The sequence below is a fragment of the Coenobita brevimanus genome, chromosome 64 (genome assembly GCF_032717465.1).
Source record: "Coenobita brevimanus isolate Jiangsu-jjx chromosome 64, ASM3271746v2, whole genome shotgun sequence".
NCBI lineage: Eukaryota > Metazoa > Arthropoda > Malacostraca > Decapoda > Coenobitidae > Coenobita > Coenobita brevimanus.
In genome coordinates, this window is record NC_137017.1 from 33877165 (window position 1) to 33904266 (window position 27102).

General features: G+C 41.6%; 1 protein-coding gene across 1 annotated transcript; it reads left to right on the plus strand.

Moving 5' to 3' along the window:
* Positions 1 to 694: 694 nt before the first annotated feature.
* LOC145404686 (uncharacterized) lies at positions 695 to 15115 on the plus strand. Its single transcript, XM_080276239.1, has 3 exons — positions 695 to 858; positions 14289 to 14438; positions 14894 to 15115. Exons 1-3 carry the CDS (start codon positions 772 to 774, stop codon positions 14999 to 15001), a joined length of 345 nt encoding a protein of 114 aa, XP_080132365.1. The 5' UTR covers positions 695 to 771; the 3' UTR covers positions 15002 to 15115.
* The last annotated feature ends 11987 nt before the right edge of the window (positions 15116 to 27102 follow it).

The following is a 27102-nucleotide window of genomic DNA, read 5'->3' on the forward strand; positions in this document are numbered from 1 at the left end:
TTCCTGAGATGTGTTTTGCTTTTAGTAGTCATTTGTTGGACGTATTTGTTTAACCTTGGTGTCCCGTAAGCATTTTCTTGCATTTCTGTCAAGTATAACCTCAGAATTTTCATCATTTGTCTTATTTTGCCACATTTACATCTTAATTGTTGTTCGGTAACAAGATGTTGGAGCAGAAATGGCGCCAGTCTCGAAGGAATGCAATGGAGAGGATGCAGAGCCGTAGCATCGTCTTATTTTGCCTCTGAACTACGGTAAATAAGGTTCACAAAGCCAATAACCTCCCTCAAGATAAATAAACTCTACCATTACTTGTTTATTACAAGCACGTCAGAAATAATCAAGACATTACCTGTAAACATTCAAAGATTTAAAAAGAAATCAGCGTTGCCAATGTTGAGTGATGGTACACCTGAAGGATGCTCCCGGAGATGCAGTCTTTTAAAAGAAACGATTAACGTGTATTACGATGGTGATATTTTCCACTTTATTTCTTTCCATTATATTTCTATCAAATAAAATCTATACTATCACACTGATTTAAAACATGGGTAAAAAATTCATGCAAGACTGGTTTTAATCGTTTTAAATTTAACTGGAGGAATCTCCAGCACAATGTTGCCTTGGTCACATAACCCTTGAGATGCAGCGTTGCCAACCATTGGGCAGTCAGTCACCCCGCGGGTCAGGCAGAGGTAGGATGTTGGTGTTGCAGCTGGTATTAACTTTGTGTTGCGCGTATATTGGGCGTTTGTCATTGTGTTTGTCGTGATGAATGGACAGACTGGATTACTGTGGAGGCCAGGCAGGTGGCACAAGTGCCGGAAAAAGGAAACTATGCCTGGTTTGGACAAGATGGTGAGGGGAAATTCATTGTTATTGTTATTTTTAGTAGTAGTAGTACTACTACTACGACTGTTAATACTACTATTACTACTACCACTACTATAACTACTACTACGGCTGCTTTTGTTATTACTGTTACGACTTATACAGCAACTATTATTATTACTACTACTACTACTACTACTACTACTACTACTACTGCTGCTGCTGCTGCTGCTGCTGCTGCTCCAGCTACTACCGTTATATTATTATTATTATTATTATTATTATTATTACTACTACTACTACTACTACTGCTACAGCTACTACTACTACTACTAATAATAATAATAATGATAATAATAATAATGATGATAATAACAAAAATGCTGCTTTGCTGCTATTATTATTATGATGATGATGATTATTATTATTATTGTTGTTGTTGTTGTTGTTGTTGTTGTTGGTGGTGGTGGTGGTGGTGGTGGTGGTATTATTATTATTATTATTATTATTATTATTATTATCATCATCATCATCATCATCATCATCATCATCATCATCACACTTATGTAATCTTTTCTTTCCACATGACCTACAAACAGGTTATCAGGTCATCTTTAATCTATCGATAATCAAAGATAGACACAAACGCCTTATTGATTTTTTAACCTACCTACCTAGACGAATGTGCCTGCTTATATTCACAAGTCCACTACGTACCGTCCACTCACCCAGTGTAGTGACAGATCTATTAGATAGATAGGTAAAGATAGTTGTAAAATTAGATTAAAAGTTGATTGTAAGGCATCAGTATTTATTTTCTCGACCTGTCTGTCCACCTGCCTATTTTTCTATCAAGAAAGTACCATCCACTCACCAGATGTAGTGATAGATTTACTAGATAGACACATAATTATTGATAATTGCAGAAAGTGATGAAAAGTAGATTAGAAGGCATCAGTATTTATTTTTACTACCTGTCTGTCTACTTACCAATCCGTCTTTCAAATAGGTACCATCCACTCATCCGATGTAGCCTAAAGATACATTTATTAGATAGATACCTATGGATGGTTGCGCAAGTAGCTATATTAAGAGTTGATTAAAAGGCAATATTTTTTTTCTCTTACCTGTCTGCCTACGTACCTATCTATCTATCAAGTAGGTACCATCCACTCACCCGATGTAGTGATTGATTTATTAGACAGCTACATAGAGACAGTTGCAAAAAACAGAGTAAAAGTTAATTAAAAGGTATCAATATTTATTTTCTCTACCTGCCTGTCTACTTACCTATCTATCTATCTAGTAGTTACCATCCACTCACCCGATGTAGCGCTAGATGAATTAGATAGATACATAATGATAGTTGCAAAAACATATTAAAATTTGAGTAAAAGGCAGAAATATTTATTTTCTGTACCTGTCTGTCTCCCTACTGTGTGCCAATCCAGTAGCTATCATCCACTCACCCGATGTAGTGATACATTTATCAGATAGATACATAATATAGATAGTTGCAAAAATAGATTAAAAGTTGATTAAAAGGCATCAATATTTTTTTATCTACCAGTTTGTCTACCTATTTATCTACCTATTTAGTAGGTATATACCATCCACTCGCCCGATGTGGTGAAAGATTTGTTAGATAGGTTCCTATACATAAAGATAGTTGCAAAAAAAATTTAAAGTTGATTAAGAGATCACTATTGATTATCTCTACCAGTTTGTCTGTCTACTGTCTATCAACCAAGTAGGTACCATCCACTCACCCGATGTAGTGATAGATTTATTGGCTAGGTACATATAGATAGTTGCAAAAATGGATTAAAAGTTGATTAAAAGGCATGAAAATTTATTTTCTCTACCTCTCTGTCTACCTACCTGTATTTCTATCTGGTAGGTACCATCCACTCATCCGAAGTAGTGATGGATTTATTAAATAGATGCATATAGATATTTGCTAAAAGGCTTTAATATTTATTTTCTCTGTCTGTCTACCTACTTATCTATCTGTAAAGTTGGTACCATCCACTCACACGATTTAGTTATATATTTATTAGATGGATACATATAGATAGTTGCAAAATGGAATTAAAGTTAAATAAAAGGCAACAGTATTTATTTTCTCGACCTGTCTGCCGACCTACCTATCTGTCTACCTAGTAAGTACCATCCACTCACCAGACGTAGTGACAGATTTATTAGAAAGATACGTACCAGTATACATAATTGCAGAAATAGATTAAAATTTGATTAAAACGCATCAGTATTTTCTCTACCCTATCTATCTATAAGGTAGGAACCATCCACTCAGCCGATGAAGTGATAGATTTGTTAGGTAGATGCCGAGTACATATGGATAGTTGAGTAAATACATTAAAAGTTGATGGAAAAGTGTCAATAATTTTTCCTCTACCTGTATGCCAACGTATCTAGCTTGAAGGTACCATCCACTCACCCGATGTAGCGATAGACTTACTTTATATATACTGTACATATAGGTCATTGAAATATAGATTAAAAGCTGATTATAAGTCATTAATATTTATTTCCCTATCTGTCTCTACCCACCCATCAATCTATCTACTAGGTACCATCCACTCTTCGGATGTAGTGATAGGTTTATTACTGTAGATAAATGCTTATATGTAGTTGCAAATAGATTAAAAGCTGATTAATAGGATTCAATAATTATTTTTTACCTGTCTGTCTATCTACCCATAAGTCTATCAAGTAGGTACCATCCACTCACCCGATCTAGTGATAGATTTATTAGATTGGTAAATATATATAGTTACAAAAATATATTAAGTTGATTTAAAGGCATGAATATTTTTTTATTTCCCTGTCTATCTGCCTATCTATCTATCTGTCTTTTAGGTACCATCCACTGACCCGATGTAGCCAAATTTATTACAGATACATATAGTTAGTTGCAAAAATGGATTAAAATGTTATTAAAATGCATCAATATTTATTTTCTCTACCCTGCCTGTCTACGAAGTAGGTACCATCCACTGACCCGATGTAGTGAGAGATTTATTAGACAGATACATATAGTTGCAAAAAAATAAATAAATAATAAAAAAGTTAGTTGAAAGGCATCAGTATTTATTTTCTCTACCTGTCTGTCTGCCTACTGTCTATCTACCACGTAAGTACCATCCACTCACCCGATGATGCGATAGATTTATTGGATAGGTACATACAGTTGCAAAAATGGATTCAAAGTTGATTAAAGGGCACGGAAATTTGTTTTATCTACCTGTCTGTCTACCTACCTCTCTGTCTATCTAGTAGGTACCATCCACTCACCCGATATAGTGATAGATTTATTAGATAGATACCCGGTACATAATAATGGCTGAAAAAATACATTAAAAGTTGATTAAAAGGCATCAGGATTTTTTTTTCTACCTGTATGTCTATCGTACGTATCTATCTATCTTGATGGTACCATCCACTCACCCGATGTGGTGATAGACTTATTTGATAGATACGTATAAATAGTTGAATAATAGATTAAAACTTAAAAGGCATCAGTATTTATTCTCTCTATCGGTCTCTCTACCCACCTGTCAATCTATCTGCTAGTTACCATTCACTCTTCCGATGTAGTGATAGGTTTATTAGATAAATGTTTATAGGTAGTTGCAAAAATAGATTTAAAGTTGATTAAAAGATTTCAATAATTATTTTTTCTACCCTACAGTATCTGTGTAACAAGTGGGTACCATCCACCCACCCGATGTAGTGATAGATTTATTAGATACATAATAAATAGTTGCGAAAATAGATTAAGAGTTGATTAAAAGGCGTCTACATTTATTTTCTCTACCTGTTTGTCTACCTACCTATCTGTCAAGTAGGTACCATCCACTCACCCTATGTAGTGATAGATTTATTAGATAGGTACATATAGATATTTAAAAAAAGATGAAAAGTTGATTAAAAAGCATCAATACTTATTTATACAACCTATGTGTCTGTCTAGTAGACACCATTCACTCACCCAGTGTAGTGATAGATGGACCAAGAAGATATATATATATATATATATATATATATATATATATATATATATACATATATATATATATATATATATATATGTATATATATATATATATATATATATATATATATACATATATATATATATATATATATATATATATATATATATATATATATATATATATATATATATATATATATATATATATATATATATATATAAATAGTTGCAAAGATTGTTTAAAAGTTGATTTGAAGACATTAATTTATTTATATATATTTTTTAACATGTTTCTACCTACCTATTTATCTATATAGAAGGTACCATCCACTCACCGGATGTAGTGATACGTTTATTAGGTATATACATATAGGTAGTTGCGAAAACTCCAGTATTTATTTTCTCTATATGTCTGTCTACCTATCTATCTGTCTATCTAGTAGGTACCATCTACTAACCCGATGTAGTGATAGCTTTATTAGATACATACGTATAGAGATGCGAAAATATATTAGAAGTTGATTAAATGACATCACTTGTTATTTTATTTGCCTGTCTGTCTGCCTATCTGTCTTGTGGGTACCATCCACTCACCCGATGTAGTGATAGATTTATTAAACAAACCCATATAGATAGTTACCAAAATAAATTAAAAGTTAATTAAAAGGCATCAACATTGCTTTTCTCTACTTGTCTCTTTACCTGTCTAGTTGGTACCATCCACCCACCCGATGTAGTGATAGGTTTACTAGATAGATACATATAAGTAGATGCAAAATCAGATTGAAAGTTGACTAAAAGACATCAGTATTTATTTTTACTTCCTGTCTGTCTACCCACCAATCCATCTATCAAGTACCATCCACTCACCCGATATAGTAATAGATTTATCAGGCAGACACATAAAAATAGTTGAAGATTAAAAATTGATTTAAAGCTTCATTATTTTTTTTTCCTCTACCTGTCTGTCTACCCACCTATTTGTCTATCAAGTAGGTACCATCCACTCACCCGATGCAGTGATAGATTTATTAGATGGTAAATACAGATAGTTGAAAAAATAGATTTATATTTGGTTAAAAGGCATCAATATTTTTATTATCTACCTGTTTGTTTAGCTACCTATCTGTTTATCCAGTAGGTACCATCCACTCACCCACTGTAGTGATGGATGTATCAGAGAGGTATAGATAAATAGTTGGAAAATATGGATTAAAAGTTAATTTAAAGGCATTAATATTTATTTTTTTCGTACCTGTCTGTCTACCAACCTATTTATCTTTATAGAAGGTACCATCCACTCGCCCGATGTAGTGATAGATTTATTAGATAGATACATGTAGATAGTTGCAAAAAGGCTTCATTATTTACTTTCTCTAAATGTCTGTCTACCTACCTATCTGTCTGTCTGGTAGGTACCATTCACTCACCCGATGTAGTGATAGATTTATTAGACAGATACAGTACATATAGTTGCTAAATAGATTAAAAACTGATTTAAATGCTTCAATATTCATGCTTTCTACCTGTCTGTCTACCTGTCTATTTGTCTATCAAGTGGGTACCATTCATTCACCCGATGCAGTAATAGATATAGTAAATAGATACATGTAGAATAGTTGCAAAAATAGATTAAAATTTAATTCAAAGGCACAAATATTCATTTTCTCTACCCAGTCTATCCACTCACCCGATGTAGTGATAGATTTTTGGATAGATACATATAGTTGCAAAAATAGGTTAAAAGATGATTAAAAGGCATGAACATTTTTTTCTTTACCTCTCTCTCTACGTATCTATCTATCTATCTATCCAGTAGGCATCATCCACTCACCCGATGTAGCGATATATTTAATAGATAGATACTTACCGGTATACAAAGTTGCAAAAATAGATTAGAAGTTGATTAAAAGGCATCAATGTTTATTCAAATGAAATGAAGGAATAGAAGAAGGGAAGGGCAGGAGGAAGTGGTTCATACAAGGAGGGTGGAAAGGTTACAAGAGGATGGAAAAAAGGCAGAATATAAGAGAGAAGTGGAGGAGCGATTGGGTAAATATGGATTGCAGCAGATGAGGGACGTGGAAGGTGTGTGCAAGATATTCACAGAAGAAATCTGTGCGGCATGTGATGTGGTGTGTGGGGTGAAGAGATGACGAAAGGGGGTGCAAGGAACAGCGTGGTGGAATGAAGAGGTGAGACAGGCTGTGGCACAAAAGAAGAAAGCATATAGTGAGTGGATGAGAAACAGAGGCGTGGAATAAGTTGAGAGAAGAAAGAGAAAGTTTTATGTAGAGTTGAAGGTGGAAGGATTAGTAAGAGAGAGTAGCAAGAGTGTGGATGAGGAATTTGGAAGGAATTCGAGTGTAAAGTGGAGGGACTGTAAGAAAATATTCTGGAAAGAGGTAAAGAGAGTAAGACAGGGTGGCAATGAAGTTAGTAGGGGAGTGAAAGATAAAAATGATAGATTACTAGTGGAGAAGGGAGAAAAAGTAAGCAGATGGAGAGAACACATTAAGGATTTGTTGGACATAAAGGATGGAAGTAATGCGAGTATAAGTGGCTGGGGAATGGCTGGGAGAAGGAGGGAGGTGAGAAGACAGGAAGAAATCAGTAGGATAGAAGTTGTGGAAGCAATGAAGGAAGTTAAATTGGAGAAATCCCCAGGAATTGATGGAGTGTGTGGTGAAATGCTGAAGCATGGGGGAGAGATAGTAGTAGAATGGATGTGGAAGATGTGCAGATTGGCCTGGGAGGAAGGTAGAGTCCCGGAGGATTGGAAGTCAGGTATAATTATTCCCTTGTACAAGGGAAAATGGGAAAAAGAAGTGTGTGGTAATCATAGGGGCATTTGTCTTCTTAGTATAATTGGAAAAGTGTATGGTAGGATACTTATTGACAGAGTTAGAGAAAGAACAGAGGAATTAGTTGGAGAAGAACAGGGAGGCTTTAGGAAGGGAAGAGGTTGTGTAGATCAGATATTCATTCTTAGATCTTTAGTGGAAAAGTTTCTAGAGAAGGGAAAGAAATTGTATGCGGCTTTCATGGATTTGGAGAAAGCATATGACAGAGTGGATAGACAAGGATTTTGGAAAGTGTTAAGAATATATGGAGCAGATGGGAAGTTGTTGAATGCTGTGAAGAGTATGTACGATGGTGCGAAGGCTGCAGTGCGTGTGGATTGTGAACTGAGTGAATTTTTCTCTTTGAAGGTTGGATTGAAACAGGGATGTGTCATGTCTCCATGGTTGTTCAATCTGAACGTGGATGGGGTAATAGAAGAGGTGCAAGGTAGGGTAGTGGATGTTGGAGTGGCCCTGGTGAGAGAGGATAGTGTTTGGAAACTCCCAGTACTGTTGTTTGTAGATGATACTGTGTTGTTGAGTGAAGACGCAGGGGAGCTGCAAGGCTTGGTGGATGAGTTTGGGAGAGTGTGTAAGAAACGGAATCTAAAGGTGAATGTAGGGAAGAGTAAAGTGATGGTCTTTGAGAGAGGTGAAGTCAGTGAATATACAGCGAGGTTGGATGGTGAGGAATTGGAAAATGTGAGTACGTTTAAGTACTTGGCTAGTGTGATGAGTAAGGATGGAGGTTTGGAGGGTGAAGTGCCTGAAAGGGTACAGCAGGGAAGAAAGGTTGCTGGTTCTTTGAAAGCAGTGATAAGAAACAGGGAAGTGAGCATGGAAGTGAAAAAGTTACTACATGACAGTACTGTGATACCAACTCTAACGTATGCAAGTGAAGCTTGGACGTTGTTGGAAGGACACAAGCCAAGAGTGAGAGCAGTGGAAATGAGTTATTTAAGAGAAGCCTGTGGAGTCCCATGGAGAGACAGGCTGACGAATGAGGATATAAAGGAGCGTTGTGGTGTGGATACGGATGTGATAGGAAGCGTTAGGAGAACACATTGAGGTGGTTTGGCCATGTGGAGAGGATGGAGGGTGAAAGACTGACGAAGAGAGTGTATGTGAGTGAGGTGGAGGGGGGAAGAGGGATGGGGAGGCCAAGGATGAGATGGAGGGATGGGGTGGAGATGTATATGAGAGAGAGGGGTGTGAGTTGGGAGCAGGGCAGTGAAATGGCGAGGGACAGGGCGACTTGGAGGCGATTTGTTTGTGGCCACCCCAAACGGGATTGAGGCGTCTGGCAATAGATAGATAGATAGTGAAAAACTTTTCTTGGCAGTGTTATGTTTTTATTTCATCATCTTATGCAGAATTTCAAGGGCATTCACGTGATACAATCAGCATTCTCCTATGCCTCATAGTTTTTGAGAAAAATGCCAAAACCTACGGTTTACCTACGCCATGTCGTGACTGTAGGGCGGTTTCCCTGCCTCCCCCTAAGCTATCTATCTATCTATTGCCAGACGCCTTAATCCCGTAAGGGGTGGCCACAAACAAATTGCCTCCATGTCGCCCTGTCCCCCGCCATTTCACTGCCGTGCTCCCAGCTTACATCCCCGTCTCATATACCTCTTCACTCCATCCCTCCATCTCATTCTTGGCCTCCCCCTCCCTCTCCCCTCCTCCACCTCACTTACCTGCACTCTTCTTGTCAGTCTCTCACTCTCCATCCTCTCCACATGGCCAAACCACCTCAGTGTGTTTCTCCAAACACTTTCTATCACATCCACATCTGCACCACAACAGTCCTTCACTTCCTCATTTGTCAGTCTGTCTCTCCATGTGACTCCACATGCTCCTTTCAAACAGCTAATTTCCACTGCTCTCACTCTTGACTTGTGTCCCTTCAACAAGGTCCAAGCTTCACTTCCATACATTAGAGTTGGTATCACAATACTGTCATGTAGTAACTTTTTCACTTCCATGCTCAGTTCCATGTTTCTTATCACTGCTTTCAAGGAACCAGCAACTTTTCTTCCTTGTTGTACCCTTTCAAGCACTTCACACATTAAACTTCCATCCTTACTCATCACACTACCCGAGTATTTAAATATCCTCACATTTTTCATTTCCTCCTCATCCAACTTCACTCTACATTCACTGACTTCATTTCTCTCGAAGACCATAAACTTACTCTTTCCTAGTTTCACCTTTAGATTTCGTTTTGTATACACTCTCCCAAACTCATCCACTAAGCCTTGCAGCTCCCCTTCATCTTCACTTAACAACACAGTATCATCTGCAAACAACAGTACAGGGAGTTTCCAAACACTGCCCTCTCTCACTAGGGCCACTCCAACATCCACTACCCTACCTCGTATCTCTTTTTTAACCTCATCCATATACAGACTGATCAGCCATGGAATCATAACACATCCCTGTTTCAACCCAACCATCAAAGAGAAAATTTCCCTCAGTTCACTATCCACATACATTGCAACCTTAGCACCCTCGTACATACTCTTCACGACATACAGCAACTTCCCATTTACTCCATATATTCTTAATACTTTCCACAGTCCTTGTCTATCCACCCTGTCATATACTTTCTCCAAATCCATGAAGACTGCATACAACATCTTTCCCTTCTCTAGAAACTTTTCCACTAAAGACCTAAGAATGAATATCAGATCTACACAACCTCTTCCCTTCCTAAAACGTCCCTGTTCTTCTCCATCTAATTCCTCTGTTATTTCCCTAACACTGTCAATAAGTATCCTACTGTATACTTTTCCTATTACACTAAGAAGACAAATGCCCCTGTGATTACCACACACCTCTTTTTCCCCTTATCATTTGTACAGGGGAATAATCTATCTGACTTCCAATCCTTTGGGACTCTACCTTCCCTCCAGGCCAATCTGCACATCTTCCACATCCGTTGTACTACTGTACTATCTCTCCCCCATGCTTCAGCATTTCACCACACACTCCATCAATTCCTGGGGCTTTCCCCATTTTGACTCTCTTTATTGCTTCCACAACTTCTATAACCCTCCTACTCTCAGCCATTCCCCAGCCACTTTTACCCACATTACATTCATTCTCTATGTTCAGCAATTTCTTAAAGTGTTCTGTCCATGTGCTCTCCATTTCTGCCTTCTCCACTAGTAATCTGCTGTTTTTATCTTTCACTTCCCGACTAACTTCTTTAACACCCTGTCTAACTCTCTTTACCTCTTTCCAGAACATTTTCATACATTCCCTCCACTTTACACTTAGATTCCTTCCAAATTGCTCATTCACTCTCTTCTTACTCTCTTACTAATCTTTTCGCCTCTCTCTTCCTCTCTACTTATGACTCTTTCTTCTGTCTCTCAACTTCTTCTACACCCCTGTTTCTCAACCACTCACTATATGCTTTCTTTTTTATTTCCACAGCCTGTCTCACCTCCTCATTCCACCATGCTGTACCTTGCACCCCCTTTTGTTTTCTCTACACCCCACACAGCATCTCACATCCTGCACAGATTTTTTTTTTTTTTTGAATATCTTGCACACACCTTCCAAGTCCCCCATCTGCTCCAAATCATATTTTCCCAATCTCTTCTCCACTTCTCTCTTATATTCTGCCTTTCTTCCATCCTCTTGCAACCTTTCCACCCTCCTTGTATGAACTGTTTCCTCCTGTCCTTCGCTTCTTCTATTCCTCCATTTCATTTGACCCTTGGTTCTCACCACCAAGTGGTGGTCAGAGTGTTCACTCCCCCGACCTCAATATGCTCCTGCATCCATTACACACCTTCTCATTTTGTCATCTACACACATATAATCAATTATTGCCTTCCGTTCATTGAGTTCACCACCCACCCTTCTCATCACTCGCCACATATACGTGAGGATCATTTTGTGCCCAAAGAGGCTGTTGGCTGTCGCCAACCTCCTCCTAGCACAAGTGTCCACTAGAGCACTGCTATCCTCATCCACCTTTGAAGGCACACCCCACTCACCAACTACTCCATCCACCTTCACATTCCCTACTTTTCCACTCATATCTCCAATCAAAAACACTTTCATTCCTTTCAGACTTTTCCATGCTCGCTTCCAATGTTGTGGCAGTATTTACATGATAAAAAAATAAATAAATAAATAGAGTAAATAAAGTAATCCAGATGGTTGCCCTTGTGGAGAGAATGGAGAATGACAGACAGATTTGGAGTGTATGTAATTGAGGTGGAGGGGGAGGAGAGATTGAGGATGAGGTGGTGGGATGGGAGGAGTGGTTTAAGAATGAAGATATTGTGAATTGGAGGGAGGGAGGCTTGATAGCAGAAGACAGGAAGCTTTGGAGATGATTTGTTTGTGGCCACCCCTTGTGGGATAAAGGTATCGAGCTATGAATATAAGTGTGGCCAGAAGTTTTCTGTCATTTAAAGACAGCCTGGGATGTAAGGTAGTCTCAGGGGCGCACCCAGGGCCACCGGGCCCGGACCCTCCCCCCCTTAGCTCTCTGGGTTTTTTAAAAATTTATATATATTTATTTCGATAACAGGAAAACATAAAAAATTGGCAAATACAAACAAAGAATAACACATTAGCCAGCAGCTGCCTGACTCTAAACCTGCATGTGACCTCCGCGTAATTATCGGATTGCCTTACCTCACCTCAATATGGTTCCCTCCCTTAGAAAATTCCTGGGTGCGCCCCTGGGTAGTCTTCTACATTTTAAATTATCCAAATCATTATAGCTTAGTTTTAGGTACTCCTGGGCCTGAATTGAGTTTTATGGGATTGGTTTTTGGAAGATGACGATGGTAGTATTAAATTCCTTTTCATTTACGATGATCTTTCTGCTGTGTATTAATGTATTGCATGAGCTCCATTGCCCTCGTAGTTTTAAGATACCTGGTGATCTAGTGAGTTAGGACATTGCAACCAGATATATGGCCTGTAAGAGAGAGGTGAAGTCAGTGAATGTACAGCGAGGTTGGATGGTGAGGAATTGGAAAATGTGAGTACGTTTAAGTACTTGGGTAGTGTGATGAGTAAGGATGGAGGTTTGGAGGGTGAAGTGCTTGAAAGGGTACAGCAGGGAAGAAAGGTTGCTGGTTCTTTGAAAGCAGTGATAAGAAACAGGGAAGTGAGCATGGAAGTGAAAAAGTTACTACATGACAGTATTGTGATACCAACTCTAACGTACGGAAGTGAAGCTTGGACGTTGTTGGAAGGACACAAGTCAAGAGTGAGAGCAGTGGAAATGAGTTATTTAAGAGGAGCCTGTGGAGTCACATGGAGAGACAGGCTGACGAATGAGGATATAAAGGAGCGTTGTGGTGTTGATGTGGATGTGATAGGAAGCGTTATGAGGAACATACTGAGGTGGTTTGGCCATGTGGAGAGGATGGAGGGTGAAAGACTGATGAAGAGAGTGTATGTGAGTGAGGTGGAGGGGGAAAGAGGGAGGGGGAGGCCGAGGATGAGATGGAGGGATGGGGTGGAGAGGTATATGAGAGAGGGGGGTGTGGGTTGGGAGCAGGGGAGTGAAATGGCGGGGGACAGGGCGACTTGGAGGCGATTTGTTTGTGGCCACCCCAAACGGGACTGAGGCGTCTGGCAATAGATAGATAGATAGATAGAAGATTCTACTTCCCTGGAGTGCTTGGGGTTTGTTGCCCACATATTGCCACTTAGGGGTGAGCAGCTGATAACTTAGCTTAACCCTTTCAATACTTTGGGTAGCGGTGCAAAAGTCACCTGCTCGTTACTGGTCAACGCTGGCCTCATCGAACCTAATCTCACCCGCTCGTTACTGGACGATGAAAGCAGTGTCCAACAAACTCTCCCCTGGATGGAAAGAAAAAACATCGTAAATTAGCGCATAAATTATATTCACTGAACGTTTTTATCAACACCATAACCAAGTACAACTCTTCGAGATTACGTGAATAAAAAATCAGGAAGATAGAGGCATAAATAAAGGCAGGGAAAAAAATAATTTTGTGAAACACTGCTCCCGCACTTCAGCGCGATCGTAAGATAATTTCTTTTTGCGGTAGGGCAACCCAAATAGTCCTACAGTAAATGTTCATATACCAAAATGTAGGTAATGAAGTTTCCTAAAACTCTTTCTCAGTAACACTTACCATAAAACATATATTTCAATGAGAAAACACGAAAGAAAAAAAACATCATAAATTAGCACATAATTTATATTCGCCAAAGGTTTTTATCAACACCATAAGCAAGTACAATACAACTATTCGAGATTATGAGGAATAAAAATCACGGAGATATAAACAAAACTAAGGGTGTGAGGATAAAATGTTTAAGAAGTACTGCGAGCGTGGAAACGGCGGGTTCTCCCAGCACTTGGCCTGGGCCGAGCCGGCCCACATCTTGAGTACTTGCGTGCGGTTGGACACAGCTTGCATCGTCTGGTAACAAAAGGGTTAAATGTTTGGACTATGTATCCTAGCCACAGTCCTTTGTGCTTCTGACAGTAAAGAAGGATTTAATGATGAATGAATTATTGATGAATGTTGTATTCTTTATAGGAGTTAATTGTCACTTTCTTTCCTTCCCTGCTTTGTCAGCTTTGTATTGCCAGCATTGCACCCCAGAGGAAGAAACTTTCAGTGCAGATTGTGTCAACGGCACCAGGTGGAGCAGGAGATCCCCAGGGCCCACAAGCTACCCCTACCTCTCCAGATGATGGATTTTCTCATCCACCTCCACTTACAGAAGTAAGGCACTATACTCTTGTCACCGTAACTTGACCCACCATCCACTTACTTGATATAGTCCTTGTGGACACCAGTTACCCCCACCCCTCCAGATGTTGGACTCCAATCCTTGCTTTGAGAAGTGAGGTGCCAGTGTCCATTCATCCAGTTTATAGGAGTGCACCACCCTCACTTGGTGTTAGGTCTCTCTCTCTCTTTCTCTCTCTCTCTCTCCCCCCCCCCTCCTCCTCATTTTTTTAGCCTTGTAAGTTTTAAGTTGATATAGTTAGTTGCCTGGAGAGAGTCTAAAATGTCTGGAAGTTCATGGAGTCCTTTACAACAATGCACTAGATTCCTTTATTACAATATTTAGTTGCCTGCAGAGAACCTAGAAGTTCTTGGAGTCCACTGACAACAATGCACCAGATTCCCCTATTGCAACCTTTATTACAAGCATTTTGTCTTTACATTTTCAGCCAGAAGTGATTGAAGATATTCCTGAGTTCAAGCAGAGCTTGCCTCTCTACCCCCTGATGCGCCCCATCCATCCGATATCCAAAGCTTCATCCAAGTCAAAGCTTTAGTGACTGGTATTGTGTACAGAAAGTTTCATTACATGCTGCCTTTCGTTTATGATAATATTTTTGCTGCTAGTCCAGTAAGGTACTCCTTATTAAAGCTTCATTGCAACCTATATAGCTGATATTTACCATTTCCCTAGCTCACTGTACTAGTCAATCACGTTTATGTGAAGCTACAGGATGTGGTGAAAGTTTCTGGTATAACAGATAGATCCAGGATTCCGGGAACTTGAATGATGAGTGAGTGGAAGCATGGCCCATAGAACTGGGCATACTTGGGCTGTCTGGACATTGCTACTCCTCACCCTGCCCTAGGGTGGGAAAGGAGGTCCGGATGGTGATGATGATAATGATACTGTACTAATTGTAGAGAAAAGGTTGTGGTATTTTGGAACACAACATCAACATATAAAGAGGGCTTACTGTATCTTTATTTTATAGATAGATAGATAGATAGATGTGTGTGTGTGTGTGTGTGTGTGTGTGTGTATAGAGTGGTGAAAAAGGTATATCTGAGCGAATGCGAAGGAGGGAGGAGGCGAGGTAGGCCAAGGAGAAGGTGGAGAGATATGGTGGATGAGTGTGTGAGGAAGAGAGGTTTGGAAGTCGGTGAGGCTAGGGAACTGACAAGAGATTGAGCTGGCTAGATGAATGTTATGAGGAGAGGTGCATGATCAGGGATTTGGCACCCCTTTTTATCATGGCAGCGTCCGGATTGACTCCACTGGGTACGTTTATATGAAGCTACAGAACATGTTGAATGTTTTTGGCGTATTGGATAGAGCCAGAATTCTGGGGGCTTGAATGATGAGTGAATGGAAGTGTGGCCCATTGGATTGGGCAAATTTGGGCTGTCTGGACATTGCTACTCCTCACCCTGCCCCAGAGTGGGAAAGGAGGTCCAGATGATGGTGATGATGATGATGATATATATTCTTAAATGTCAGAACTAACTTGCCTAGCCCCGGGTTTCTGCGCTCCTCATGGGACAAAGTAGGATTGGATGATGGGTGGATCACTCGATGTAATGCTGCACTCGGATGTCTGCCTTTTCCTCTCCTCCATCCTTTTTTTCTTCCATCCTCTTCTGTCTTTCTTTCCCTCATTCTTTCCTTGTCCTTCTGCCTACGGGTGACCTTACACTCCCTCTTCTGTCTTTCTTTCCTTCATTCTTTTCTCTTCCTTTTGTCTGTGGGTGACTCTTCACTGAGTGACAATCCAAATGATTTCCTGTACACCAGGAAACCATTTACTGCACTGGGTGGTAACCATATAACCAAGTTATGGTGCCTGGTGGTTTAGTGGGTAATTATGATGCTCCAGTCGGATTGAGCATTTGTAAATCTATATCCAAGGGGTGGTTGGGGTTAATTGCTCACATAATGCCACTCAGGGATGAGGGAGGCTAGTCACTCTCATCTTAAATTTCAGGACCAGTTTGCCTAGCCCCAGGCTTCTACGCTCCTCATGGGGCAGCATAGGATTGGACGATGGATGGCTATTTTTTGAATCATAGTTTTAATTATTTATCATGTAACAGTCGTATAGTGAGACCAGATTGTACAGCAAGGATCCACAGTATTTGCTGTGCCATCACAGGGTGGATTATCACAACGCTTCGGACATGTTTCATAATTCTTGATGCTATAAGTGGTGACCTACTTTTTCATGAAAGGTGTGCAACTATGAGCAAAAGGTCATTGATGTTTTTGTGCTGTTTGTGGCAGTGAGGGATGTTACATGAGGTTCAGGTACTTTTAGATGTAATAGAATAAGGTAGACAACAAAAGAATATGTAAAAGAGTATGCAGCACACAATAGAGTATGCCAGGGAATATAAAGCTTACAAAAGTATTTTAAGGAGGATAAAGCACACAAAAGAGTATGTGAACGAAGGATGATATCTATTTTGGGGGGAGAAATGAGAAAGGGATGGCAGAACATAGTCCTCTAATATGTTACCAATGTGCTGGGAATTGAACCCCGGACTCACAGATGAGAGCCAGGCAGCAGTCCACTACACAATGACCAGGTAAGAGTTATCTCACATTGTCACAGTCTTGTAACCAATGTTCCTCCGCTCCCACCATGGGCCTAAAGAAGCTGAGATAACCCCCAGGCACTCAAGCAAGTCGATGCTTTTAATCTATCCCAAGCACTTAGGCAAGTCATATTGGAACTATATTGGATGATTTTTCCTGTGTAAAGTACAGGTTTCTCTCTTCATGCAGAACACAATGTTGGCACAGGTTTATTGATGAACCATTGTAATGGCTGCACGTGTGGACTCAAAATAGGGGGTTACAAGAAGGAAAGCCAAACCTCACGTCAATCCCATAGCCACAAATACCCTCATACATACTACGTGGGCCATTCGACTGGTTATCCATCTTAAATATCTGGACTGAGTAGCCTAGCCTTGGGTTCATACACTCCTAATGGGACAGTAAAGGATGGAATGATTGATAAATGGATTCTGTACTACTTAGTGTGGTTGTCTCTTTCTTAACAGTCTTATGGTATTAAAAGCTGCCAAGTTATAATAATGTCTCTCGGCTTCTTCGTCATCCCCTAAAAGGATTGTAGACTGCATGAAAAGGACAGCGTAAGCCTGCAGTCCCACTGGCTTCATATTTTGATGAGCCTGGGGCCACAACAACAACAACAAATAACTTGTGTAAAGGCTGAGTATATATTTTTTCCAAATTGACCAATTGTGTATCCAAAATATCTTGCGTACATTTTCTTAATATTGTTGTTAATTGTAGTCCCAGGTTCATCTGAGTGTGAAACCAATGGACTGCAGGCTAAATTTTTATCTCTGCTGCAGTGTACAATTCACCTTTCCTTTGGGGGGATATAGTAGTAATCATGGGATGTTTGTATAATTGGTAGGTTGAGTCACCCAGTTATGTCAGTGCCACCACATGAAGGCATCCCTCTTGAGCACTTATGTAATGACTAAAGTATAGGTGGCATCTAAAACCATGAGACGTTTGGCTGCGGTGCTCATCTCCTTAAGCCTTTGCGTCTATGGTGGGTTGGTCACTGCAGTTAACCTCCCTTATTTGTTGCCCTAGGTACTCATTTTACCTACCAACCCATAAAGGCTGGATGGTCACTGTTTCAGTAACACAGAGAGTAGACCAGCATGCTCTCCAATGTAAGTTTCTTTAACTGTCAACACCAAACTACATGCACACTACACACTGCACTTCCTTTTCAAATTTTTAGAAAAAATCTATCTATCTATCTATTGCCAGACGCCTCAGTCCCGTTTGGGGTGGCCACAAACAAATCGCCTCCATGTTGCCCTGTCCCCCTCCATTTCACTGCCCTGCTCCCAGCTCACACCCCCCTCTCTCATATACCTCTCCACTCCATTCCTCCATCTCATCCTTGGTCTCCCCCTCCCTCTTCCCCTTTGTGCAAATAATAATGAAGAAAATGATGCAGGAGAATACTGAGTTGCAAAAGGAAGATAAATCACTAACAAAAAGGAGCTACAGTGCCTGCCATACAACTTATAATGTGGCCTCTTGTAGGTTGTGCCATCCACTCGTGTGATAGTTTTCATTGCTATTTACGTCTTACGCTTATAAATTAGTTACTTATAGGAGCAGCCTAGCATGGACTAACCTATCTTGAGTTTTCCCTTCATATGTATGTTTGTTGTTGTCTGTCTATCAATCTATTGCCAGACACCTTAATCCAATAAGGGATGGTCACAAACAAATCGCCTCCATGTCCCCCGTCCCCCTTCCATTTCATTGCCCTGTCCCAGCTCACACAGTCTTCTGCAGTTAAACTTGCATGTTCATAGTTACGTTCTTTGTTCTTCCAGGTTTTTGTAGCTACACTTTCATGTTCTTTATGTGCTGTGTTCTGTCAGTGTCATATTCTGTGTTTATGTGCTTTTGTCTGCCAACCTTCTTCAGTTATGTTCTTTATGTGCTTTGTTCTGCTAGTTTATGTGCTTTTGTCTGCCAGCCTTCTTCAATTATCCTGTTATATTCTTCTCTTGACTCAGTGCTTAGCCAGTTTTATAAATCATGGCCTGTATTCTTGTCAGTCAAAGCAGCTCCCTAACACCTCTTCCCAAGTAATTTATTTTGCTTAATACCCCATGCTGTCCTTTTGTCATCATCATCATCATCCGGACCTCCTTTCCCACCTTAGGGCAGGATGAGGATCTGTTCTTTTGTACGTTATTTCAATCATTCTAATACTCATGGTGCAATGTAGGATTGGATGATGAATGAATGAATAAATAAATAATACTATCACCATACTCTTCCTATAAAATGTACATAATCCTATTACCCCGCTGTATCCAAAAATAACTAGCTAAGGGCTAGGGAGCTTGCTTAATTGATGAGAATACAAGCCATGTGTACAGTAGCATGGCTCACCTCAGTTTGGGGATTCCTTCAGAAAAAGGATGGCATCATTATTTTGAAATGAGTGATTAAATCCTTCAGCATTTAGCTTCATGTATTGTTTTCACTTCACTCAGCCAGATATGAACTCAGGGGACTGGTGGTCAGCATCCCCTGAAAGGAGGATGGTGATCTGCTGCTGAGCATTTAACAAAATGCTCCTGTAGACAAGAATACAGGATAATTGATCAGGTAAATGAGAGAGCCTTCTGTTAGTAGTGGACAGTGGTGTTTAGCACAGGAGGCAGTCGAGCACCTGAGGCCCAGTGATGGGTTTTGCTGACTTTACGCAACTCTTTTCTTTCTCTTACTGATGTATGAATGGTGGCAGTTTGTGACCATAAACAGGGGAACACTGATATGTATATGCAGAAATAAACTGGTAAGGAAAGGTGCTTGGGTGTCTCCCCAGCCAGTGGGCATATGACTTATTCTTTGACTTAGTCACACTTGTGTGGGAGCTGCCTGGCATGGGCCAACTGGTCTGCTGTAAGATAGCACCAGCATTTTTTTGATTGGTGACGGGAGGTTGGAAATATTGCAAAATAATATAAAGGTGGAACCGGCAAAGGCCTGAGGTAAGTGAATGTGGAGGTAATTGGAGTGAGGTAGGTTGCCTAAAGAATTTAATAATACTGATCCAAGAGTAGCCCCATACAGCAAGAGAATATGGGCACTATTTGGAAAGTATAACTAAAGAAGGTTTAAGGTGTTGCAAACCCCGTATATAAGAAAATCTGTCAAAAGCTGCCAAAATAATAAACCAGTAGAGGACATGCCAGTACAGGTATGAGGAGGGAAGGAGACTGGTGAAAGGGAGGAGCAGGTTGAAAGATGGCAGAAGGGGCAGAAAAGAAATGCATTAACGAAAAAAAAAGAGGAGAGGAAATCAAAGGAAGGAGGAGGAAAAATGGGAGGAGAAGGGACAGAAAAAGAATGCATTAATTAAAAAAAGAAGAGGATAGCAAAGAAAGATGGGAGGAGAAGGGGTAGGAAAGGAAAAATGTGATGAAGAGGAGGAGAAAAGGAAGGAGAGGAGATGCGGCACTTCCTCTTCCATTTTCTTTCCTCCTCTTCCTCTTTTGTTCTTCCTCTTCCTTCTTTTCCTCGTTTCCCGCTTCTTCCTCTTCCTTTTCTTTCTTTTTTCCTTCTTCCCCTTCCCCCTCTTCTTTTCCCCTTCTTCCACCACTACCACTACCTTTCCCTACCACAACTATCAGAAGCACCACCACCAGCACCACCACCACAACCACAACCACCACAACCACAACCACCACCACCACCACCACCACCACCACCACCACCACCACAAGCCTAAACACCCGAGTACTTCACACGTGTCCCAGCCTCGGTTTCACATCATTAGCCAACAGCAAAAATCAGAGAGAGAGAGAGAGAGAGAGAGAGAGAGGTGGATAAGGGGGTATGATGATGATGATGATGATGATAATGATAGAAAGGTAGGTAGATAGATAGATAGATAGATAGTGAGAGAGAGAGAGAGAGAGAGAGAGAGAGAGAGGGGGGGGAGGGAGAGAGAGTGAGTTACTGGCCAACTCTATTCCTGGCCGCGTGGTGAAGGAGCGAGGGTCTGACTGTTGTTGTTGTTGTTGTTTATTGAATATCTCCGCCTATAGAGGAGACCGAGACTTGATTATGGTCCTGTCGATGTGTGCGGTTGGACAGGAGGTAGTAAACAAAGGGAAAAATAGGGAGAAAGATTAGAATTGGCTTTTCGCCTCATTAACTCTCCTTCTCTTACTGACTCCTTCAACCTCTGTCTCTTCGCCGCACTGTTGCATCTTTATGTCTTTTCTATCGCTACTTCAATGGTCACTGTTCCACTGAACTGTCTATGCATTCCTCTATCTCTACGACGGGCACGTAGCACCCGTCTAGCAGCAAACTCTCATCCCTTTTCTGTCCAACTCTCTAATGCAAGAGTTAACCGACTCCCAGTCCTTCAGTTATGCAACAGGTCAAATCTGGAACTGTCTCCCTCTGTCTGTATTTCCTGCTTCCTATGATCTCCAGTCTTTCAAACGCAGTGTGTTCAGGCATCTCGAAATTATCGGATCTTGAATTTGGCTCTCTCTTGTATTTTGTTTTTCTCTTAGAAGGAACAGTTTTGCGGGCTCGTTGCCTTTGGTTCCTTCTTCCTCACATAAAAGAAAAAAATAAAGGGGTGAGCGATATTTAGGTGCAGCATCTAAGACACATTAAGGTGGTTCGGACATGTGGAGAGGATGGAGAGTGAGAGACTGACGAGGAGAGTGTATGTGAGAGAGGTAGAGGGGGAGAGAGGGAGGGAAAGACCGAGGATGAGGTGGAAGGATGGAGTTGAGAGGTATATGAGGGAGAAGTGAGTTGGGGGTAGTCAAACTGTGGGTGACACAGCGACTTGGAGGCGTTTTGTCTGCGGCCACCCTTTACGGGCTTAGGGCGTCGGGCTATAGATAGATAGTCTTTCGTACAACTTAGTATTTCTGCAATTAGCATCAGTGCATCTCTTTTCATTACCCTGTTTTTGTAAGTCATGTCAGATGCCTCCCACAACAAAGGCTGGTCTTGCACTAATTCACTAAGGTGGAGTACCCTTGCCTGGCACAACTCCATAGCAAAGCATCACTCGGCACTGGCTGCACGAGTGAAGAACTACTCACGTCATTACCTCGTGAAGGTCGGGTTCCAATATGCCAGTAGCCTTGCCAACTGGCCTTCTTATTATACTTTATGTAATAATCAATAACCATGAATTTTGATATGTGGGGCCAGGCTATGGACTATGTTACATTTTATCGCACACCCAATGGCAGCTGTGGCCTGGTTACAGAACGCCATAAATGTTCCGGAGCTGTTTCGAGATATTCGGCAGTGTGGACATACCCTAAGAGGCTAGCAGTAGCCACCCCAGGCTCAAAATTTACGCCCTTCCGCGCTCCCTTCGGGCGGCAGAGAGGCGACTGGGTGTCTAGGGCAACTGGACAACTCCACATCGCCTGATATTTCCGCGTAAGGGCAGCACCAAACACGCCCATACCCTGATGTGTACAAACGTTGACGCCTCCACATTATAGCGGTAATATACTAAAGGTTATTGAATGTTTATACGCAGAGTAAGTCGTTATGGAAAAGGTGTCGCGAAGCCTGTACTGCTTAACACAGTATGCCATCATTAGTTGCATCCCTTGGCTCACAAACAACATTCACCCTCCTTACCACCCTCCCTTTTGGTGTTAGGGAGGCGACTGAAGGTCTGGGAGACACAACGCCACCACTTATAGTTACCACGGCCGCCGATAGATGGCAGCACTAGAACTTAAACACCGGTCAGCCATCATGGATATAGGAAACATGCTAAATACTGCAAGAAAATACAACTTTGGACTATTATTTCTCGGTTAGTAATGCAAATACGCCAATCTCATTGTTAAGGAAAATTCAACAACCATAAATCATCCTAACTACACTGATTACTTATGTTTTATCATCCTAGTATAAACGTAAAAAAATTGCTGTAATGGTAAATTCGGCTAAAGACATTTTGTTGCAGAGTTCAACCCAGTAATATGCTAGATACCGCTAGAAAAATAAATTTGTGATATTATTTCTCCAAAGAGAAAGGCAGTTGTGTATCTCTTGCAATACACGGCAATACAAAAAACAGTTACTGTCCATAATATGTCAATGTTTTCGCGCAATATCAAGCCATTCTATCTAAAAATATTGTTTTCTAAAAATCAGCTCCGATTAAGACGACGAAGTTAGCTAGCCCTGACGGTTACCGAACACTTCAAGAAATATTACTATTTTTGAATGATTCTGGTGCTGTTCAAAGCATTAGGAGGAGAGCATGTACCATTTCTTATATAACTTGTTGCTCAACCACACTAGTATGTCTCTTTGTGTTCAGAAATTCAAATAAGCCAGCTTTTCGTGAATCTAGCGCATGCAATATAAAATGACCGCCTGGCAACTCAGGTTGGCCAGCGGTCTCATTCAAACACACGATCTGAAAGTTCATTATTTTAACATATTTCTGCTTGATTACTGTACGTTAATGTTTGTAAAGTGTGCAAGAATGTGTCAGGACATATAAAGATGCTTCTGAGATGCGTTAGAAGTGAGTTTGAAGTGATTTAGGCTAGAAATTAACGATAGTATTGTCGCCCATTCATGTTTTCTTACGCATTCTTACCGTTACGTTCATTCATACCTTTGTTTTTAAATTTACTCCTTACGCTATTGTTTACGTTGCAGCCCTTTAAATTCATTCATTATCGAGGTTGCACTTCATTCATCACGCAAGCCAGTTCATTCAAAGAGGGTATGTGTGGCTCCCATTCATGTGAGTTTTACAATCACTGTAGTTGGAGAGAGAGAGAGAGAGAGAGAGAGACAGACAGACAGACAGACAGACAGACAGGTAGGACAGTGTGTGTGTGTGTGTGTGTGTGTGTGTGTGTGAGAGAGAGAGAGAGAGAGAGAGAGAGAATGACAGGAATATAAATATAAATAAATTACTAACTCCACCACTACCAGCACTCCTACCACTACAATTACTACTATTATTACTACTACTACTACTACTACTACTGCTAAACACGCAATCACCTAAAAAAATATAATTGTGTGTGTGTGTGTGTGTGTGTGTGTAGCCGACCTGACCTCATGTAGGGCTCCTCGGATGCGTGTTTGTAATTGTGTGTGCGTGTGTATGTGTGTGTCCCTGACCTCATAGTGACCGTATGTGCGTGTGTGTACGTCTGTCAACACCCAGAAGAGAGTTGTTTGGTGGGAGTTTCATTAAAACATCCGGTGGTCAAACACACACACACACACACACACACACACACACACACACACACACACATACACACACACACACACAATACTCTCTAACGGGAGTTGGTTTTGGGGAAATGTGTGTATGTAAATTTGGGTGTGTGGGGAGGTTGCCATGGTAACACACTGGCCCCCCCGCGCGCACACACACACACACACACACACACACACACACACACACACACACACACACACACACACACATTGCAACCACACCAAAACATACACCCCCATCACCTCACTCCCCCACACATAACACATCCACCCACTCACCCACACACCTACCCACATACACAGGCACACACACACACACACACACACACACACACACACACACACACACACACACACACACACACACACACACACACACACACACACACACACACACACACACACACACACACACATACACAGACACTCAGACTCACAGACACATACACGCACACGCAGACAGACACACACACACATTGGAAGCACATCAAACCATAAACCCCCACCCCAGACACACACATCACATCCACTTACACACACACACACACACACACACACACACACACACACACACACACACACACACACACACACACACACACACACACACACACACACACACCATTGAAACTTACCAAATGACTGATATTAACTAGGAGAGTGATATGGGTGAGGTGGAGGAGGGGAAAGGAAGGGGTAGACCGAGGATGAGATGGAGGGGTGGAGTAGAGAGGCATATGAGAGAGAAGGGTGTACTTTGGGGGGAGGACAGTGATATGATCGGGGACAGGGCGACATGTAGGTGATTTTTTTGTGGCCACCCCTTACTGGCTTAAGGCGTCTTGAGAGAGAGAGAGAGAGAGAGAGAGAGAGAGAGAGAGAGAGAGTGACGTCAATAGATGTGTGTATCAGAGTCCATAATTAAAATATTCACGTCTATCTATTTGTCTCTCTGTATAGTTACTTAAATCTACCAGACCAAAACTAATCTACTTTTACTGACTACCCCTACCCTACCCTGCCCTACACTACCCTACCCTACCCTGTCCTACAATACCCTACCCTACACTACCCAACCCAACCCTACCCTACCCTACCCTACCCTTCCCTTCCCTACCCTACCCTACCCTACCCTGTCCTACACTACCCTACCCTTCCCTACCCAACCCTACCCTACCCTACCCTACCGAACAATACTCCACCCTGCCCTACCCCAATGTCTAGTGACGTCACGCGGCACCTGAGCCCACCACTCCAGCAGGGTTAAGATTTATGCCCCAGGGTGAAACGTCCAATAGATCGGGCTCTCATTTACTACGTGCAACCTGGGGATGGGATAGGTAGAATAGGATTGACAAACAACAGCTTGCAAACTACATCCGTTTTTCGTTACTACACACACACACACACACACACACACACACACACACACACACACACACACACACACACACACACACACACTGCAATGGAGGAGGATGGAGTTGACACCTGAGAGGGAAGAGGTTGGCACTGGCACAGGAAGAAGTTGGCACTGGCACTGGCACACGAAGAGGTTGGCACTGGCACTAGCACAGGAAGAGGTTGGCACTGGCACTGGCATAAGAAGAGGTTGGCACTGGCACTGGCACTGGCACAAAGAGGTTAGCACTGGCACTGGCACAGGAAGAGGTTGGCACTGGTACTGGCACAGAAAGAGGTTGGCACTGGCACTGGCACAGGAAGAGGTTGGCGCTGGTACTGGCACAGAAAGAGGTTGGCACTGACACTGGCACAGGAAGAGGTTGGCACTGGCACTGGCATAAGAAGAGGTTGGCACTGGCACTGGCACTGGCACAAAGAGGTTAGCACTGGCACTGGCACAGGAAGAGGTTGGCACTGGTACTGGCACAGAAAGAGGTTGGCACTGGCACTGGCACAGGAAGAGGTTGGCGCTGGTACTGGCACAGAAAGAGGTTGGCACTGACACTGGCACAGGAAGAGGTTGGCACTGGTACTGGCACAGGAAGAGGTTGGCAATGGTAAAGCAGGAAGATGACACTGGTAGGGAAAGAGGTTGGCACAGGAGGAAGAATGGGTTGGCAGTGTGGGAGGCAGTGGTTGCTGTTGTAGTGCAAGTAAGATACTGGAGGCGCCATCTACCAGGCTTAAAATCTGTGGCCCAGGAGGACGAGCCTGGCATTGAAAGCACAAAAGTGTAAATATCTCGAAAACGGTGCATTTTAGAGCAAAACTGAGCGACGGCGACGGCCGTTTAATCAACCTACCCCAATTTTTACTGCTCTATCCCGTGAGCTCTATCCCGTGTTGTTGGCGTCACTTCATAAGCTGGTGGTTAGATTTTGCTGGATATATCCGCCATTGTCCTCCTGCCTGTGATCTCTGGCAATGACCCATGTGAATTAAGCGGCAAAATGAGGAAAATCTGGGCCAAGTTCAGATGAGAAAATTTGCATACTGCATGATGGTATGATAATCTAGGACGTTGTGGAAGGATGAGAGGTAATTGTCGCTTACAACAGAGGGACAGGCAGACAGTGAGACAGGCATATAGAAGACAGATAGACGAAGGTTAAGGAGGCAGGAGAGGCGGGAAGAAGCGTGGCGTACTGATGAGAGTAGCTGACTTCATAGTACATTACAATACATTTGTGCCCTAACTTTAATAGCATATCTTCTTATGTATGATCGAGGTCCTTTGACAAGTTGTGAGCTAACACACACACACACACACACACACACACACACACACACACACACACACACACACACACACACACACACACACACACACACACACACACACACACACACACACACACACAC

Bases quoted from the DNA above. Each gene is read 5' to 3' on its own strand.
- LOC145404686 (XM_080276239.1), top strand. From the start codon at position 772: ATGAATGGACAGACTGGATTACTGTGGAGGCCAGGCAGGTGGCACAAG. The intron at 859-14,288 runs GTGAGGGGAAAT...CTGCTTTGTCAG, and splicing joins TGCCTGGTTTGGACAAGATG to CTTTGTATTGCCAGCATTGC. The intron at 14,439-14,893 runs GTAAGGCACTAT...TTACATTTTCAG, and splicing joins ATCCACCTCCACTTACAGAA to CCAGAAGTGATTGAAGATAT.